At 54.4% G+C, this 17,719-nt stretch overlaps 1 protein-coding gene across 1 annotated transcript in view; it reads left to right on the forward strand.

The window, feature by feature from the left end:
* Nucleotides 1-1,092: 1,092 nt before the first annotated feature.
* CRY2 (cryptochrome circadian regulator 2) overlaps nt 1,093-17,719 on the forward strand; it is a 31,465-nt gene continuing 14,838 nt past the window's right edge. Inside the window, exons 1-5 of the mRNA XM_023653937.2 lie at nt 1,093-1,340; nt 8,612-8,720; nt 10,977-11,119; nt 12,695-12,879; nt 13,879-13,967. Of these exons, the coding sequence (XP_023509705.2) occupies nt 1,108-1,340; nt 8,612-8,720; nt 10,977-11,119; nt 12,695-12,879; nt 13,879-13,967 (759 nt within the window). The 5' untranslated portion in view covers nt 1,093-1,107. The remainder of the gene's footprint in view (nt 1,341-8,611; nt 8,721-10,976; nt 11,120-12,694; nt 12,880-13,878; nt 13,968-17,719) is intronic.

Below are 17,719 nucleotides of genomic sequence, written 5' to 3' on the forward strand. Positions count from 1 at the left end.
ATGGGTGTTCATACGGTTCTCTTGCCATTCAGTCAACCGGTCAATCAGCAAGACCTGTGCTAGGCTCTAGAATAAGGAGAATAAGAGGGCTCCACCTGCTTCCCCGGGGAAGGAGTGGGGACAGTGTCCTCCACATCTCTGAGTCCTGCACCAAATCCACTACAGTGCTTTGTGCACAAGAGCACCACTGGGTCTACTAAACATGGAACTAAAAGGAAATAAGTTCATCTCGTGGCATACTTACTATCTCAACCCACGTCCTCCACAGTCCCAGTCCCTACTCCCAACCCCTCTACGGCTGCTCATCAGGGCCCTTCTCCCCCGAGACTCTGCCGCTTGAAAATGTCAAGTTGCGCAGCTCAAAGAGAAGTATAGCTTTGTGGATAAAAGCAGAAAATTCGGAATCAGAATAATCTGAGTGGAATCCTCTTATCAGCTTATTAGCTTATTGAGCAAGTCACTCAACCTGCGGCAGCCTCAGAGTTTTCTTCCTCTGTAAAATGAGAGTAAACAGCTCTTTCACTGGGGTTTTTGAAGGAACCCAACTGGGCTGAGTTGAGAACGGTAAATGAGACAGTCTGTGTAAGTGCTTGGCATATAAAATGCACTCAATAAATGGTAGCTGTAGTAGAATGTTGTAGATGATGTCATAGGCTGAGGCAGAGGAGGAGGAGAATGGAGATGTGCAAAGGCCGGTTGTCAGTCCTGTAAGTCACTGGCTGGAGTCACAGCAAGCGCCACCAGCTCAGGCAGTCGCTTCCAGCGGCAGGCCTTGAACAGGACGCGTGTAAGAGATCCGGTGTCCCCCGAGACTCGGTCCACGCCCAGCCCTCCTCGGGGACGGCCAGCCTGCGTCACCCGCCCCGCCCGCGGGCTCCTCCTGGTCGCCCGACACATGGTGGGAACGTGAGGGGGCGGGGTCGGACTCGGCGCCCCTAGGCCAATCGCCAGGCGGGAGGCGCCCAGCCAATGGCAGAAGCGCTCCGGGGGCCTGGGGGCGGGGCCAGCGGGAGGAGCGGCGGCGTCATAGGTCACTGGGCGGGCTGGGGGCGGGGCCCGCGGCGCAGACGGGGGCGGAGCCGCGGCGGCCCAGCAGTCCGGGCGGTGATGGCGGCGGCGGCGGCGGTGACGGCGGCAGCGGCGGCCCCTGCGGCGGCGGCGGCGGCGGCGGCGGCGGGCGCGGAGGGCGCCTCTTCGGTGCACTGGTTCCGGAAGGGGCTGCGGCTGCACGACAACCCGGCGCTGCTAGCGGCCGTGCGCGGGGCGCGCTGCGTGCGCTGCGTTTACATCCTCGACCCCTGGTTCGCGGCCTCCTCCTCGGTCGGGATCAACCGGTGGAGGTGAGCGCTCCGGGGCGGGGGCGCGGGCCCGGGGAGGCAGGCGGGCCTCGGGGCGCCCGGCGGACAGCCCGGTTCCCCGGACCCAGAGGGGGCGCTCTGCCCCCCGTCCCTACGGCCGGAAGACCCGGGCCTGGGGTGGCCGAGCAGGGAGACCCAGCAGGGTCCCCAGAGGGGAGAAGCCGGACGCGGAAGCAGTTAGTCATCGTGCCAATGGCCTGGGGACCCGGGGCCCGGCTTCTGACCACGCGCTTCCGCCCCGTTCTGTCCCCTCTGGGCCTCACAACATTCCGGGGACAAAGATCATGATCCCCACTGTACAGATGACTCTTGAGCCCTGGAGACACCGCGTTGAGCTGTCCCAGGGCCTGCGGCCAGTGGGTGGCAGACCAGGGACTCCTGGTCCAGGGTTAGGGGTGCGCTCAGGGCGCGGAGGAAAGGCGATTTGGCGGGGTGAGGGCAGGGACGGGTTTCTGAATCCATGGCACAGCGGATGCTTGCAGTCTTCGAGGAAACAGCCCATTGCTGGCTCCTGAAGGTCATGTCTAAGCCTCTGGTTTGTTTGAATCCATCTCTTCACCCATCCCGACTTCCCCTCCACCGGGACTGTCCTGCCTCTGGAGGTGTCCAGAGACTGTGGCTTAGCTTTGCTAAGAAGGCAAGTGCCATCTTCCGTGTATTCCAGATAAAGACCCCAAGGCCGTGTTCGGCTCCAGGCACCTTGTGTCCTGAGCTCCAGAGCAGGACTGACCCATTTTGGAGAATTCCCTCAGCAGCAGTGAGCTTGCTAGGAAAAAAAAAAGGAACCAAAGTGTCACTTCCTTCCTCCCCTGCTCATGAGAGTGACTTTAAAGGACAGTTGAGCCATCATAGATTAGACTTTTGTCAACTGATGTGCAAAGGTCTGGGAGCAGGAAAGCTGTGATATCAAGGTCCCCTCGTTGATGACTCCTGGGAGGTGGGGTCGACAGGATCGTGGGAAAGGATTCACAGATACGGAGTTGATGTATTTTCTCTGTACTCAGTGTTTAAAACCAAGGCGTTCTGAGACGTCGTGTACCCATCTCTCGTTAAAACACCCCACAGTCGTCTTTCGGTTTGTTTGCATTGTTCTCCGGGTTGTTTGCTGGGGCCTTGCTGCGTGGGTCTGGGTTATTCCCAGGATACAGCGGCTGTCCGCACACCGATCTTGCCTCTCCGAGGTGTGTGCCCTGCTGGGAGAGCGAGTGCTCCAGCAGTGGGTCTGTGAAATGCCCCCTCCTGCCCCATTTATGTAGAGGGAACAACTAAAGATAGCCCTGTGGAGAGCCTGCCCACACAGCGGGTGGCTTGAGTGCTCTGTCTCTGCTCTAGTTTCTATAGATAGGAGGTTGGGTTTGACAAACATCCTTAAATGACCATCCCTAGCAGAAACATTAAACCGAGCCTCAGACTTTGCCCCTCTCTTTATGTCAGCGGGCCAATCAGAGAAGAGTAAATAGATCAGACTATCGGCTTATTAGATTGTCACCAAGGAGTTTCTTCTCTTAGTGGGTTTTGGGGAACATCTCATGGGACTGCCCACTCCTTTGTGGTAGCAGAGATTAAAAATCAACAACAAAAACTCTATTGCTGATTAAACTCCGATTTGCTAGGGAGAGGTGTTTATGGATTTTTATGGGTCACGCTTTTGTGACTGTGCTTTCGAGCGAGGGAAGGAGAAAAGGAATGTGGCGGCTTAGATGCCTGAGTCAAATCCTGAGGTCAGAGGCTGGTAGGAATGCAGATTTTAATTGAGCACTTATTTAATGAGTGCTTAATATCTGCCAGATGTTGCTGGAGGGGCCGCTTGGCAGGGTCCAGAACTCCCAGAGCCTGCATTTTAGTGGAGGAAGACAAGTAAACAACCATAATTTAGCACAAGGGCCAGGAAATAAATAAAATAGGGGGAAGGGCTAGAGCAGCGGTTCTCACTCTTGCTGCCTAGGAGTCACTTAAGGATCTTTAAAAGATGTCTGGGTCCCCACCTCCCCCAGTTCTGATTTAATGGTTCTGGGTTAAGGCCTGGGCATGAGGGTTTTGAAAAGCTCTCGGGTCCAGCAAAGCCTGAGGAGCGCAGGAGCAGACAACCGCAGACCTGAGCGCGACAGCTTGGAAAATGTGTTGCTGTGCATTGGCGGGAAGTCTAATGAGTTTTGGCATTCAGAAGAAAGAAGCGAAATAACACAAAACAGATCGAATACAATAACCGCTCGGGGCCTGGAAATAGACACGCTCCTACCACCCCCACCATCCTCCTTGCTGCTTTGATTGGACCGAGGGCAGAGCGGCAGACTGTTGTACGCGCTCGGCTGGGGGCAGTGATGGAGCCAGCCGCACCGCTGTGTAACTGTACTATGTGTAATCTTCCGGTGGCTGTTTCTGGATCTGGAGGTGATCTGGGACAACTGTGCTGCTGCATAATGTCCTAGCTTCTGCCACTGAGAAGCCTCCCCAGGAAGGGTGGGCCCGGGCCATCTGCAGGAGGTGGGAGGAATCAAAATCTGTCATCTCTGTTAGCCTCCTGCGCTTCCTACACTGACTCCCGCACAGCATTTTTTGGCAGATGAATCAGATTAAAATAACCATGAATGGCACTTTCTAAGAGTAAAAGAGGACAGAGAAAGGCAACTAAGAAAGATGGATATTTATTAGCACAGGAGAGGGGCTGGCATTCTCCTTGCCTGGGCGGTGGTGGGAAGTCAGTGGGCTGGGTGTAGCTGTAGGAACCTCAGGATTTTTTTGTCAAGCGCTTGTCGGCTCCGCCCTTCGTCATTTTCCCCAGCCCCACCTTCTCAAATTTGGTGCATCCAGAAAGAGGTACTTCAGTGAGAAGCAAAAAAATTTTAAAAGAGGGGATATGAGCGACTTCTAGATTTAAGAATGGGTACTCGAAATAGACCCTTGTGGTTTGTTGTTACCTTTCTTTCTCTGCGCAACGTAGGTGGGGATTGGCGACAATTCCCCTCACCTTTTTTTTACATCATTTTCTCCCTGGCTGCATGCTGCACCTGCATTCAGGAGCTTCCAGGACAGAGGGAGTTGGTAGAAATAAAATATCAGCCTGAATGGCTCAGAATTAATGAATGAGGTGAACCGGGAACCCCCAGGATGCCTGGAGAGAAGTGTGTCTCTTCCCAATGCAGGGAGCTAAACACTTTTGGACTCTGGATGTGGGTGGTTCTTCTCTAGAACTTGGTCAGCAAGAAGGGGATTGAGAACAATCGAGAATTTCTCTGAGCTGTTCACGCTGGTCCCCTCGCGAATCGCTTTACTATTAGGCTGCAAAGGAAGTGTTTCCATTTGCCCCAAAGGGACGAAACCTTCATTTTCATCTTTCTCTTTGAAATCAGGAAAGAACAAATATATTTTTATCTGAGTGATGCTTCGAGGACAATCCTCGTATGGGTTGTGGGTTTGGGTTACCCTTTTTCATGGGCCTTTAACTCTCTTAATTACTTAGGAGAAATTAAGTTCTATTAATGTCCTACGTAGCCAGTCTGGGCTGGCCTATGATATCATCATTATAGTTAGATGACCTTGGCTCGAAGCAGAGAAACTTGGTCAAGGGCAGTCTGGACCCAAAGAAAGAGTTCACTATCCTCTTCCCTCCCCCTGTTAACAACAAATGAACAAAATATTCCTGAAGACAGGGCCTGCCGTCTCTAGAGAAGAGCTCCCTGAAAATCTGCTTGTCTTCTTAAGCAGAGGCTCTTATTCTAAAGGGCTAGCCCCGTGGAGTCCCCGAACTACAGAGTCCTTTCTGTATTTTTGGAAACCCCAATTTGGTTTTCTCCAGTGCTGTCTGCCTCTGGCTCCAGAGCACTTACGTAATGTAATTCAGTTGCTCATGTCGTCTCATCCAAGGGGGGAGCTTTAAGTGCTCCCCCAGGACCGTGTGCTCTGGATTTCGGCCATGTGAGCACAGCTCGGAGCTGCCCAGGGGGACCGCGGGCCCCAAACGCTGCCGCCTCTGGTGCTTTTAGAGTCCCCCTCATTGGAGTAAAGAGAAGCTGGCCACGTGGAGAGGAGGCCTGTGAGGGAGCAGCAGGCCCAGGGTGCTGTCTGTGACAGAGTGCACACACCTGCCCAGGTGAGCGTTTGCCCAGGAGCAGCTCTATGCCCGTTCCTCTGGTGTTATGCAAAGCTGTCACCTGGGCTGGAGCCTGGGACTCTGCATTCCAGCGAGCTTCTGGGTGACTCAGCTGTTGAGCCTCAGAGGAGCAAGGATCTGGTGGCAGAGGTGTTGGCCTTTGGTTTGGGCTGTGGTCTCCCTGATGGCCGAGTCCCCAGCAGTATAGCCTCAGGGAGTCCTGATGGAGAGGCAGGGGGGCCTGGTGGTTAAGGATGCAGTCGCTGAGGGGGCCAGCCCTGTGGCTGAGTGTTAAGTTCGTGCACTCCACTTCAGCGGCCTGGGGTTCACCACTTCAGATCCTGGGCGCAGACCCTTACACCGCCCATCAAGCCGTGCTGTGGCAGCGTCCCACATAGAAGAACTAGATGACTTGCAACTAAGATATACAACTATGTACTGGGGCTTTAGGGAGGGAAAAAAAAAAAGATTGGCAAGAGGTGTTAGCTCCGGGCCAATCTTCCTCACCAAAAAAAAAAAAAAAAAAAAAAAGCAGCAGTCACTGAGCCACGCTGCCTGGGGTTGAATTCTGGCCACTTATTAGGTGTATGATGTTGGGCAAATCACTTAATCCCTCTGTGCCTCAGTTTTCTCATCTGTAAAATGGGAATAATAACAGTATTTACTTCCTAGGGCTGTTTGAGAATTAAATGAAGTAATGTATGTAAAACGAGTAGAACAGGGCCTGGTTCCTTGCAAGTATTCATTAAATGATAGTTGTTGCTATTCTTGTCCTTATTTGGTTGCTGAGGTCCAAGTTGGGCCTTCCACTCGCTTCCTCAACTGTAGACATCTGTTGTCAGAGAAATAAAGGGCTCTCATGGAGTTAGCTGTCCTCCAGGAATGCTGCAAGAAATCTCTCCTGTTAGTACGTGAGGTCTAGAAGTCAGGTTCTGTGGAAGGCAGCTGGAACCTAGCTTTCGTGTGCGTGTATATATGGGGGTATGTATAGCTTCAAATTGAAGTCCTGCGCAGCCTGGAGGCCTGTGAAAAAGGAGGCCCCCCAAATGCGTGGCACAGACATTCCTGCGAGCCGCAGAGCGGGCCCTCTGTCCTGGGCTTGTGGATTTAGGTCGCCAGTTATCTCTAGGCACTCTCTAGCTGGCAGGGTCCAGGTTTCAGGTGGCATGAGGCTATTTATTCAGGCGGCATGGGCGTCTCTTCTTTTCCTCTGGAGAGGAGTGGTGAGGCCTGGGAGGAGGCCAGCGCAAGTGCGTCACTCACGTCTCAGCTTTCCTTTAACGAGGTGTTGGTTTTTCAAAAACAGAAATGCACAGAGGCAGAGCCTTTGGCTTGAGCAAAGCGGCGCTCAGCCTGTCAGAGCAGAGCCTGTCGCCACAGCCTCTTGGAGGGGTCCTGTGTGCTCTGAGCTCTCACACTGCTTGGGCTCCAGGCTGGAATGTGGCTGCGGCCGCCGCGTGGGAGTGGCCTGTTGTGCACGTCAGAGCAGCGGCGGGGGCTGGTTCCAGTTGGCAGCCTGGGAACAGCTGTGAGCCTCCAGTGGTCAGGGAAGTGATGGGCTGCAGAGGAGGCACAGGGGTTCACTGTGCTCCAGATAAAATCTGGCGATTCCCGTTGTGGACAGAGACGGGTGGGAGACGCCAAAGCGTGGGTAGCAGAACGGATCTGAAGGAGGCTGGCCTATCTGGGCTTAGTTCCTGAGGAAGGAGATCAGAATGTCACTGGATTGCCAGTAGTGAGGGCTGTGTTTGTCAGAGAGGGATTCCAGACACATGAGGTCCTGCAGAATCTCAGCCCCAGAGCAGTGTGTGACGTGCCACTAAACGGCTTTAGAAATGGGGCACAGAGCAAAGAACATGGTTTCAGAGTCTGACCGACCTCGATTCCTATCCCAGCTTTGTCGCTTCCTGGCTATGATCTTAGACATATTAATTATCCTTTCTGTGTCTCATTTTCCTCATCTATCAAATGAGGGTAATATTTCCTTCCACTGTGTTGAGAGAATTCAAAAGAAGACGCACTTAAGAAGCAGATAACATTGGTGCCTCTGGGGAGGGGAGTTCATTCCTGGGGACCCACAGGAAGGAGACTTCTTACCGTGGACACTTTTGTAACTTGAATTTTGAACCACATGAGTAGTTATCTGTTTAAAATGTTAATTTCACTTAATTTAAAAGTAAAACACATGTCGTAAAACGTATGGATGGAATTTCTCGGAAAGGCCATTATGCCTAACTGAGCAGTTAGTCAATTTTTGTGCTCATATAAAAACCAAAACAACACACGAAACACACTCAGCACGTGCTGGTTTCCTTTCCCTTTCCCATGCTGATCCAGCTCTCAGGTGAGGCCTCTTGGGTGTCTGGAGTCCCCCCACCCCCAAAAGCATGTGAGGATATCCTCTAGGAAAGAACCTTCTAAGGCCTTCTTTCTCTTGGGATGAGAACCTGGTGGCCCGAGGCCTGGAGTATGAGCCACCTGCCAAAGGAAACCCCGGGAACTGGGGACCCAGGCCACGCTGTGGCCGTGGACACACATGCAGTGCAGAGCGTGAGTGCGGAGGGGACCAGCGCAGGGAGGGTCTCCCAGGAGGTGGCAGTCTTACTCCTCTGCTGATAGGCCCCAGGCTTCCCTACCACACTGTTGCACTTGGTGTTCCGGTGGCTTCCTCGTCTGACCTGCTTTTTGATTCTCGCAACAACCTTGTGTTGGGCGGATATTTACACGCAGGGCCTGAGGCTGAGAGCGAGTAAGTGACATGGCGTCTGATCACAGAGGGACAAGAGGAGGAGGCGCGGCTCGCATTTACCCCAGGTGTTCTCTGCCAGGCCCTGTCCTGAGTGTTTCATGCCATGTTTGATTCCCTTTTCTTGGCAATTCCGTGAGATAGGTACTAACATCAGCTCCACATTATAGGTTAGAAAAAAAAAGCTAAAGCGGTTAAGTAGCTGCCTGAAGTCATGTGGCAAGGCCAGGATTTCAGCAGAGGCATCGCTGATCCCATACCGTGTCACGCCTGGACTAGAACCCAGGCCCCTCCAGTCTGGGACTAATGATGCGACTTGTTTTGCATAATGAGTGTGCCAGCTTCTCCCTGCTTTGTTAGGAAAGAGAGCGACTCTTGATGACGTTACCCCTCACCAGGCCTGCGTGGGCTTTGCAGGTTCCTGCTTCAGTCTCTGGAAGATCTGGACACCAGCTTACGGAAGCTGAACTCCCGCCTGTTTGTGGTCCGGGGCCAGCCGGCTGACGTGTTTCCGAGGCTCTTCAAGGTAAGCATGCGGAGTCTGAGCGCAGACTGCCTGAGGTGGTATTCTGCCTGAGGACATGGGGACGGTCAGGTGGGCTGACTCCTGCTGCCAGAGAAGTGGGGGCAACGGCCGCCAGTCAGGTTGCTGACCAAATGGCAACTGTGTTAAGGGAAACATTCTCTGAAACCGGTGTCATGTTGGAAAGTTCCCAGCTCCGTCCAGACGTGGGATGTGGCAACTTATTCCACCCCGGCTGCCACTGGCTTCCTTAGATGTTTTCTTGGCTCAAGCCAGCCAAGTTTATGAGGGTTCTCCCGTGCCAGGAGTTTGAGGGCGAGGTTTCCTGTTTAGCAGGGGGCGTTTCTGTCTTGCTTTGCTCTACTTATTGGGGAGAAGTCAGCCTTTCTGTGGGAACTTCCCTGCTTCCCCAGGGGTCGATGACTGATAAAATCTTCCTTTGGGTGCCACATCGACCTCTCTGCTGTATCGGGTAGCCAGCCCACTTTCCCCCCAGCCCCTTTATAAAGCACTCGTCAAGGCCCACACAGAGGCACAGGTCCTCGTGGACAGAGGCTCAGGGACACTGTGTCCTCCTCCTCAGCGGCGCACGGTGGCTCTCCTGCCCGTCTCCACCCCGACTGCCTGCCCTGCGCTTCCTGGGGGCACAGACAGCAGGAGAGCTCTCACGTCAAGGCCAGTGGCTCAGTAAACCCTTCCTCCTTCACGTCCCCTGCCCATGGACGTGCGCACGCGTATGGCTCGCACATGCTGAGCACAGCCGGGCTTGTGGAGGCTGCCTGTGTTGGAGCACTGCGTGACTCACAAAGGGAGAGCTGCTGTCGCTGTTCTGCAGATGGGGGACCTCGACTTTCCCGGGGTCGCGAAGCTTAGTGGTGGCCTAAGATCCGAGCGCAGGCTCTCTGCCTCCAGAGTTGTGTTCCTCAGCACCGCACCATTAAACGCCGTCGCTCTCTTCTCCTTCTGCCTCATTCCCCTCTCCCAGCACCTCGGAGGCCAACCCCCTGAGATGCGGATAGTCACCAGGGCGTGTTTATTGAGATTCTGCAGGGCACCAGGCCCCATGCTGGCTACTAGGGTAAATGGAGGAAATACAGCATAGTTTCTGCTCTGAGAGTTCACACTAATGTGGGAAGCAGGCGAGTCCTGGCAACTTCACTGCCATGTGATAAATGCTGTGCCAGAAAAAGGGCGAGGCACAGGAGAATCATTTTGAAGGAGCGGTCAAGGAAGGCTTCTTGGAGATGGTGTCATCTAATAGCACGCTTATCATTATTCACAGAGTTAGGAGTGTTTAACGGTGTGGTCTCTCCGAACCACTAAGCCTACTTCTCGCTCATAGAAAGGGCTTGGTCAGTGTTTCGCGCTGTGATCCTCGGATGAGCGGTGACGAGCCCTGCTCAGGACCCATACCCCAGGTGGGGTCCAGTCAGGACCAGAGCAGCCTGTGCAAGCCCAGGACATTTGTCCTGAGGGTGCAGAGTCTAAGGGACCATGACCAGAGACTTCGGTTGGAATGTAGTTTTCTTCTTGCTAGTTGCATGCTCTAGGGCTTTCTGCGGGTTATCTGTACAAGCTTTTTCTGGGCCGGCTAGGAAATCTAGAAGTTTCTACTAGAAATGACAAAAGGCTTGGAAGAGAATTCCCTTCTTTTTTAAGATGTGGTCCCTCTGGTCTCATTTCTCTGTCCTCTGGACTAAGAATTGCTCCTCCTTCCCTGACGCTCTCAGAGCTGGAGCCTCTTAGCTCTGTGTGTTGCTGGCCTCAGGGGTGTTGCCGTGGAAACCATTAGGACACTTCACACAGCACAAGCCTGCCAGGAAAACTAGGCCAGAAGTTTGCAGTGCGTGAGGAGCTCTGGGAAAGCCGGCGGAGCAGGCGGGAGGTGGCGCTCCTGTGCCCCCCGCTGTCTCCACCCGCCAGTCAGTGCAGCTTCCAGGGCCTGGGGGCACCGCTGGGAGTGTTGTATTTATAGCCTGCTGCATCCTCCTGCCTCAGGGACACAGCAGGTGCCCAGGGCTGCCCACCTCTCTCCTGACTCCACCGAGACCACTGGCCTCGGGCTGCGCTGTTACCATGCTGTTGGCCTCCCCTCAGAGGCCTGCCCTCCTCAGACTTGTGAGCCTCCGATCAGATCCCTGTTTGCTCTGCAGCCCATTCTGACAGGTCTCTGGACCCGCTCTGTCCCTCCCAGAACTGAGTGCCCAGCTTCCCCTCAGCCCCAGACAGTGCTCAGCGTAACAGATTCTCTCCCCGCAGGAATGGGGGGTGACCCGCTTGACCTTCGAATATGACTCCGAACCCTTTGGGAAAGAACGGGACACAGCCATCATGAAGATGGCCAAGGAGGCTGGTGTGGAGGTGGTGACAGAGAACTCGCACACTCTCTATGACCTGGACAGGTGAGATGGGCCCCAGGGGCCAAGTTGCCAATTGTGGAAGATGGTGACTTGGGCCCTGCTGAGCGGAACTCAGGGAGGTTCAGAAATAGGGCCGCCTGGCACATGAACTGTGGCACTTTCTAGAAGCTGGAGGAGAATGGGTCCGAGTCTCAAAGAGCTGTCCCCTATTTGGGGGCAGAGGGGCTTGCTGGGCCTGAGGGGTGGACGCAGTGGAGCCCCACTCAAGATCTCCAAGGATCTGTTCCTGAGATGCCCGGTCGCATGCATTCCTCGGACCCCCACTTCCGTCCTGCTCAAGGCTGCCCTCCGACCTCGGCGGGCCCTGTCTGTTACCCCTCCCAGCAGATCTCTGTTCTCAGGCCGAGTTTCTGTACCTTATCTGAGTCCCCAGGCTCCCCTGGCCATCTGGGTTTCCAGGCCATGCATGCAGCTATTGCTCAAAAGCCTCTGGAGACCCCTGTGGGGAGCTGAGTGTGCAGACTAGCCTCTCGCTCTGGGGACAGGCCCCTGTGCTTTCAGAGCATCGAGGAGGAGCCCCCTCCTCCCCTCCCTGGCAGAACTGTCCCCCTCCTGCTGCTGCCAGGCCAGCAGCCACCGCTGCGCCCTGCCCCCTCTCCCCAGCCCAGTGGTGGCTGCCAGGAGGCCAGGTCACACAGCTCCGCACGTGAGCCCAGCCAGGCGCTCAGGAGCAGACGCTGGGTGTGGAGCCCCTCCCCCTGCCACGTGCCGGAGGAGGGGGAGGTCCTGCAGGGGCCACAGCCAACCTCCTGCCTCCACTGATGCGGCAGAGTGAGAGCCGGAGTGAGAAATGAACGCACGCAGCCAGCCCGGTCTTGCGTAAGCCGCTTCCTGGCCGAAGAGCCCTGCCAGTCTGGCTCCGACCATCCCAGTTCGTCATTATATAAACAGCCTCGTTTCCCCTCCTTGCTCTCCTCTACCTTTTCTTCTTACCTGAGTGCAGCTATGTTTCCCTTGCTCATGAAAAAATACTTTATAAACTGCAAAACATCCTGTGAGTATTAGACGTTGCTCTTAACCCGGCCCCAGTCTCTGATTTAAGGAGGATAGTCTGTTCTCCCTCTCTCTTCCCATAAATAAGGGCCAAGAAGGGAAGGGTTTTCCAGCAAAGGAACATGTTGGTGGCTCCTATCACAGGACCTCCTCAAGGCTTAGGCTGGCCTCGAGGGGAAGGTCCACGAAGTCCTGAGCTTGGACAGACGGGTCGAGCACCAAGAACGCCAGGAGGGGTTTTCTGCGATTCGAAAGAGATGCTCCGTCTCTGTCTGAGGCGGCTCCACGAGGCCCAGGAGCCTGGAGCTGAGTCCCAGCTTTGGCCCTGCCTCGCTCCATTGCCTGAGGCACCCGCTCCGGCTCTCTGGGCTTCATTTTCCCTCCGGGTAAAATGGTGATGGAGCCTCCGGTGCCCCCTCCTTTCCACCTCGAGGTGGGATCCGTGAGCGGACGGATGAGGAAGGCCACCCCCCAAGCCTTCGATGTCCAGGCTCTTCTCTGGGTGGACGGGGACCTGGAATGAAGGGTCTCGGGGGTGACGTCAGGTGTGCTCTGGGTTCCCAGGATCATTGAGCTGAACGGGCAGAAGCCACCCCTTACCTACAAGCGCTTCCAGGCCATCATCAGCCGCATGGAGCTGCCCAGGAAGCCCGTGGGCTCGGTGACCAGCCAGCAGATGGAGAGCTGCAGGGCCGATATCCAGGAGAACCACGACGAAACCTACGGCGTGCCCTCCTTGGAGGAGCTGGGTGCGTACTTCCTGCCCCGAGCCTCTCATGGCCCCTCCTTTCTGTGAAATAACTCTGCGTGTTTTTCCTTCTTTGTCAAAGTAATGCAAGTCATTTCGGACAGTTTAGAAAATACAGAGAGACAAAAATGGAAATAACAATCACTATTACCACCCTCCCCCGCCCCCAAGATAAGCACTGTCGCCTTCGGAGTATGTCCTTTGGGTCTTTTTTCTGTTCACACCCATGTCCGTCATCTTCTGTTTCCAGTTCATGCCTCTTTTTGTACTTTGCCCTCTCAGACGATAGAGGCACAGCCTGGGGCTGGCTTCACTGGGGTCCTCCGTACAGGATAACGAGTATTGCTTCTGTTGAAAGGGGGGGTCAGCCTCATGGGTTCCTTCCCTTCCTCCCGCCAACCCCCCTTTATTTTAGATTGGCCCTGAGCTAACATCTGTTGCCAGTCTTTCTTTTTTCTTCTTATTCTTCTCCCCAAATTCCCCTAGCACATAGTTGTATATTTTTAGTTGTGGGTCCTTCTAATTGTGGCTTTTGGGACACCGCCTCAGCGTGACTTGATGAGAGGTGCCATGTCCGTGCCCAGGATCCGAACTGGGGAAACCCTGGGCCCCCAAAGCAGAGCATGCGAACTTAACCAATCAGCCACGGGGCCAGCCCCCAACCCCCATTTTTTATCTGACCAAACTTAGCCTTTCTCCCCTGAAAACCACCGTTGTTGCTGGCTAACCTGAAAGGGCAAGCAGTGCAGGGATGTCCTCACTGGCCTGAAGTGAGGAGTAGCTGGGAAGGGGAAGACAGGGGAAAGGAGAGAAAAAAAGTGGAAAGAGAACCAGGAGGCTCTAGAAAATGTGGAAATGTTGAGGAGGGTCTCAGCCCTGGGAGCTCCGAGAACGTGCGGTTCAGTTCCCGCAGAACTCGAGAACAGGCCGGCGTGTTGGGACTGGCTGAGCTGTCACCAGCATGGCCTGACCCCCCTGTGGCGTGCTCCTCCTCTTGTAGGGTTCCCCACGGAAGGCCTTGGCCCAGCCGTTTGGCAAGGAGGAGAGACGGAAGCTCTGGCCCGCCTGGACAAGCACTTGGAACGGAAGGTACGGCCTCATTTCTGAGACACAGAACTTCGGACGCTGGCCCCCGTGCAGCGGGGGGTGTCGTGTCCCTTAGTGCCTCTTGGCTTCAACAGGGTGAAAGATGACAAATCTTCCTGGTGGCGATAACAGCAATCATAAAGGCAGCTACCGTTTCGTGGGTGCTCACCACATGCTGGTCACAGGGCTGAGCATTTGTGGGTTAAGGACCTGCTGGCATTATTTCCTTTAATCTTTCCAGCAGCCCTCCAAGGTAGGCATTAAGCTCTCCATTTTACAGATTAGGAAATTAAGGGTTAGCGGGATTAAGCAACTTGCCTGAGGTCACAGCATTAGTAAGCAGTGAGCGACATCTGGTTGACGTGATTCTGAAACTTACGCCGGAGTGCTTTTCTTTCCCCTGTGGGCAGATTCTCCTTATTGAAAGGGTTTCTGGTCAGTAAAGCCCGGAAGGTGAATCATTTGGGGTTTGTGTCCCCCCATCTTTTGCTGGGTCTCCGCCAGGCCACTGATTTCCATTTGTTGGGACACAAGAACAGATGACCCACCTGCCAGTGAAGTGGGAATTGGCGAGGGGGAGGTACGAGGCTGAGGCGCCCATCAGCACCGCCACAGGCCCAGCCATGCACGCTGGGACCAGGGGAGCAAGAATGTTCTCATGGCCGAGAACAGTCAGCTCCTAGGACCCTGCCCCTTCTGCTGGTTCGTGGACTGGGTTCCGAAAATCGCAACTTTCTTTTTTTAATTTACTTATGGCTGACTTAGAATCTTATGTTAGCTCCAGGTGTACAACATAGCAACCCGACATTTATAACAGCTTTTTCTGTTCCTGCGCGGAGGGCTAGCCATTGGGCCCAGCAACCTGGTGATAACAGTGGCAGGGGGCGCCTAAGGCAGCCGACTTGGGAGGAATGCTGTCCAGCCCTGGAGGTCGCCCAGCAGCCTCGATGCCCACATCTGGGTGTTACCATCAGGCAGGGCCGAAGCAAGCCCCATGACTTACAAGGATGAGAACAGATGTCCGAGGGCTGTGGGGGAACCAGCTGTCTGTCCACCTCAGGAGCTTCACCCAGAGATTCTTGGGATCACTTTGGAGACGAGACTGGGCCACGGAGGCAGGTGGTGGAGAGGACAAATGGGAGGACAGGAGTAGAATAAGCCTTGACGAGGTAAAGAGCTGACCTACAGCCCCCTGGATTATTATCACCTGAGAAGCACTTCGTAGTGGAATGCCCCTTCACTCAGCAGGTCAGCGGCTCGTTTTCAACACAGCCTGGGGGCCCTTCTGTCATGGGGCCTTACGTCAGGACCCTTCAGACTCAGTGGTGGCCAGAGGGAGTCCTGTGTCCTGCACATCTGGGAGAGAGATGCTGCCAGACGGACAGGAGTTTAACTGGATGTCAGAAGGTTGTCAGTGCTCCAGTTCTAAAATGAGCATCTGCTTGTATCAGGATGGTCGAGCTCCTAGAGAGATTGCCCAACAAGGTAGACACAGAGCTGTCCCCAAACTGCAGTCTTTTGGAGGCGATGGATATGAAATAAGGAATTACAGTGTGCTGAGGGTTAAGAAAGGAGAGGTTCAGAGGGTTATGGGAGCAAAGAGAAGAGGATTATATTAATCAGTTCTTATTTGCAAGCTGGCTTTTGAAAAGGGTTTTTTTTTTTTTTAACTCACAAAACCAAGAGTCCAAGGGGTAGCCTTCAGGCACAGCTGCATCCAGGTGTCCAGATAATGCTACCAGGAATTATTCCCCATCTCTCAGCTCTGCTTCCCTCTGTACTATTTCATTCTCAGGCAAGGTTTCCTTGAGCAGTGGCAAAAGTGGTCACAGCAGCTTATTTTCAGTCTGCTTAGCAACACCAGGGGAAGTTGCGTGCTTCTTTGCCAAAAACTTCAGGAAAAGTCCCAAGGAATGTTTTCATTGGCCTGCCTGGGGTCACGTGACTGTCCCTGACCCAGTCCTGTGTTTGAGGAGGGAGGTGCTTTCCCTGACCAGATTTGCAAGATGAGCCCACTTCCGGAGTCAGAAAGTGGCTGAGCTCCCCTTTTACCCTCTTGGACTGAGACTATGGAAGTCCGGGTCGCCGCGAGAAAAGCCGGTGCTGTTACCAAAAAGAGGAGGCAAACTGTATGATCTTTAGTACTGGGCGACCCAACAGTAGCTGAGGGCGAGCGTCGCTCTGTGACAGCATCCTGATTGTGAAATGAAAAGGGAATGAGAGGACACTGTTTGCAACCCCCAATGGTGACACCTTATGCATCAGTAGCTGCCGTCCCCATGAAGAGAGACCGTCAGGCATTACGTCCCCCTGTAGTCTTACCAAGGAGATCCACCTGAGTCCAGTCGAGTCTCTGGTGCCAGCTGCCAACTTGTGGGTCACACACAGGACAGGGGCGTGTTGAACTGGACCATGCGTGTGCAAACAGCACCATCCAGGCTGTGGGAATCAGCACAGGTCAGATGGCCTGTGCTCTTCCACAGAAAACCTGAAAGGAAAAGAAAGAAATGACAGCAAACGCGCAGAGCAAAAGAAACTCAAATAACACGTCAAAGTTTCTGAAATGGCCAAGGCTAACATGTAGTGCCTAGGGGTGCACATTCGGGTGAAAAAAACCCACTTAAAAAGGCGAGGAATAACTGAAAAGATAACCCTCCCTTCCAAGTGGGCTTTGCCAAAATAGAAAAATGTAAACATTTCTAAATGCAAGGAAGTGATTATTATAAAAGTTGGGTGAGTAGTCACTTCAGGGGCGGGAGGGGGCCGTGACTGGGAGGGGCTCCTGTCTGGGCCTCTGGGGCGGCTGGCAGAGTTCTAAGGCGTGAACTTTGGTGCTGGTTGCGCGGTGTTTGCCTTAGAATAATTCATTAAGCCACGCGTCTGTGTGGTTTCTGTGTCTGGGTTTCACTGAAAAAGATTTTCAAAGAGATGTGGGCCAGGACATGAGCAGGCAAATAGACCACGTGTGTGGTAGAGATATTTCACCTGATAGCCGAGGGATTGCCTGCTGGGGAGGCAGCCTGGAGGCGGAGACTTGAAGGAAGAGTCAGAACTCGCCAAGGGGAGCTCAGCGGAAAGGAAGGCAGCCACCCAGTCCAGGCGAGCTGCGTGCGCGAAGGCTGCTGAGCGCGGCGCTTCACGAAGGGTGGCAAGAGCTGAAGCTAGAAAGAGGGGCCCGCCCAGGCTGCGGGTGCTTGTAGGCCATGTTGAAGATGGGGACTCCATCCTCAGTGCATGCGTGACCCTGAGGGATGGGCATTTTTAAACCGTCACTCTGCTCCCAGTGGGGAGGATGGGTGAGGGGACAAGAACAGGAGCAGAGAGGCTGTTGTAGTTGTCCAGTCTAGATACCATCTTAGCCTGAACCTTGCACAGTAGAGCTGACAGGACATGGCGAGGGCCATCCAAGGTGACGAGCAGGCTCTGGCCTGGGCAGCCCGGTGGATGACTGCGTTTTCTGAGACAGGGAGCACCAGTGGACGAGTGGTTTCAGGTAGAGAGCAGGGCACCCTTGAGGTGCGTGAATGACAACCACTCAGAGACGGCCAGCAGGCTGTGGATGGAGCGATCCGCGAGTCTAGGTGGGCAGTGTAGACTAGAGCTACGGACGTGGTGATTGTTGGCACAGAGGTGGTACTGGGAGCCGTGGGACTGATGAGCTCACCCAGGATCACAGTGAGTACAGGACCTAGGATGAGCCCTGGGGTGGCAAGAGACAAGGGCTTGGGAGGGCCCGTGGAGCTGGGGAAACACGG

The sequence above is a fragment of the Equus caballus genome, chromosome 12 (genome assembly GCF_041296265.1).
Source record: "Equus caballus isolate H_3958 breed thoroughbred chromosome 12, TB-T2T, whole genome shotgun sequence".
Classification (NCBI taxonomy): Eukaryota; Metazoa; Chordata; class Mammalia; order Perissodactyla; family Equidae; genus Equus; species Equus caballus.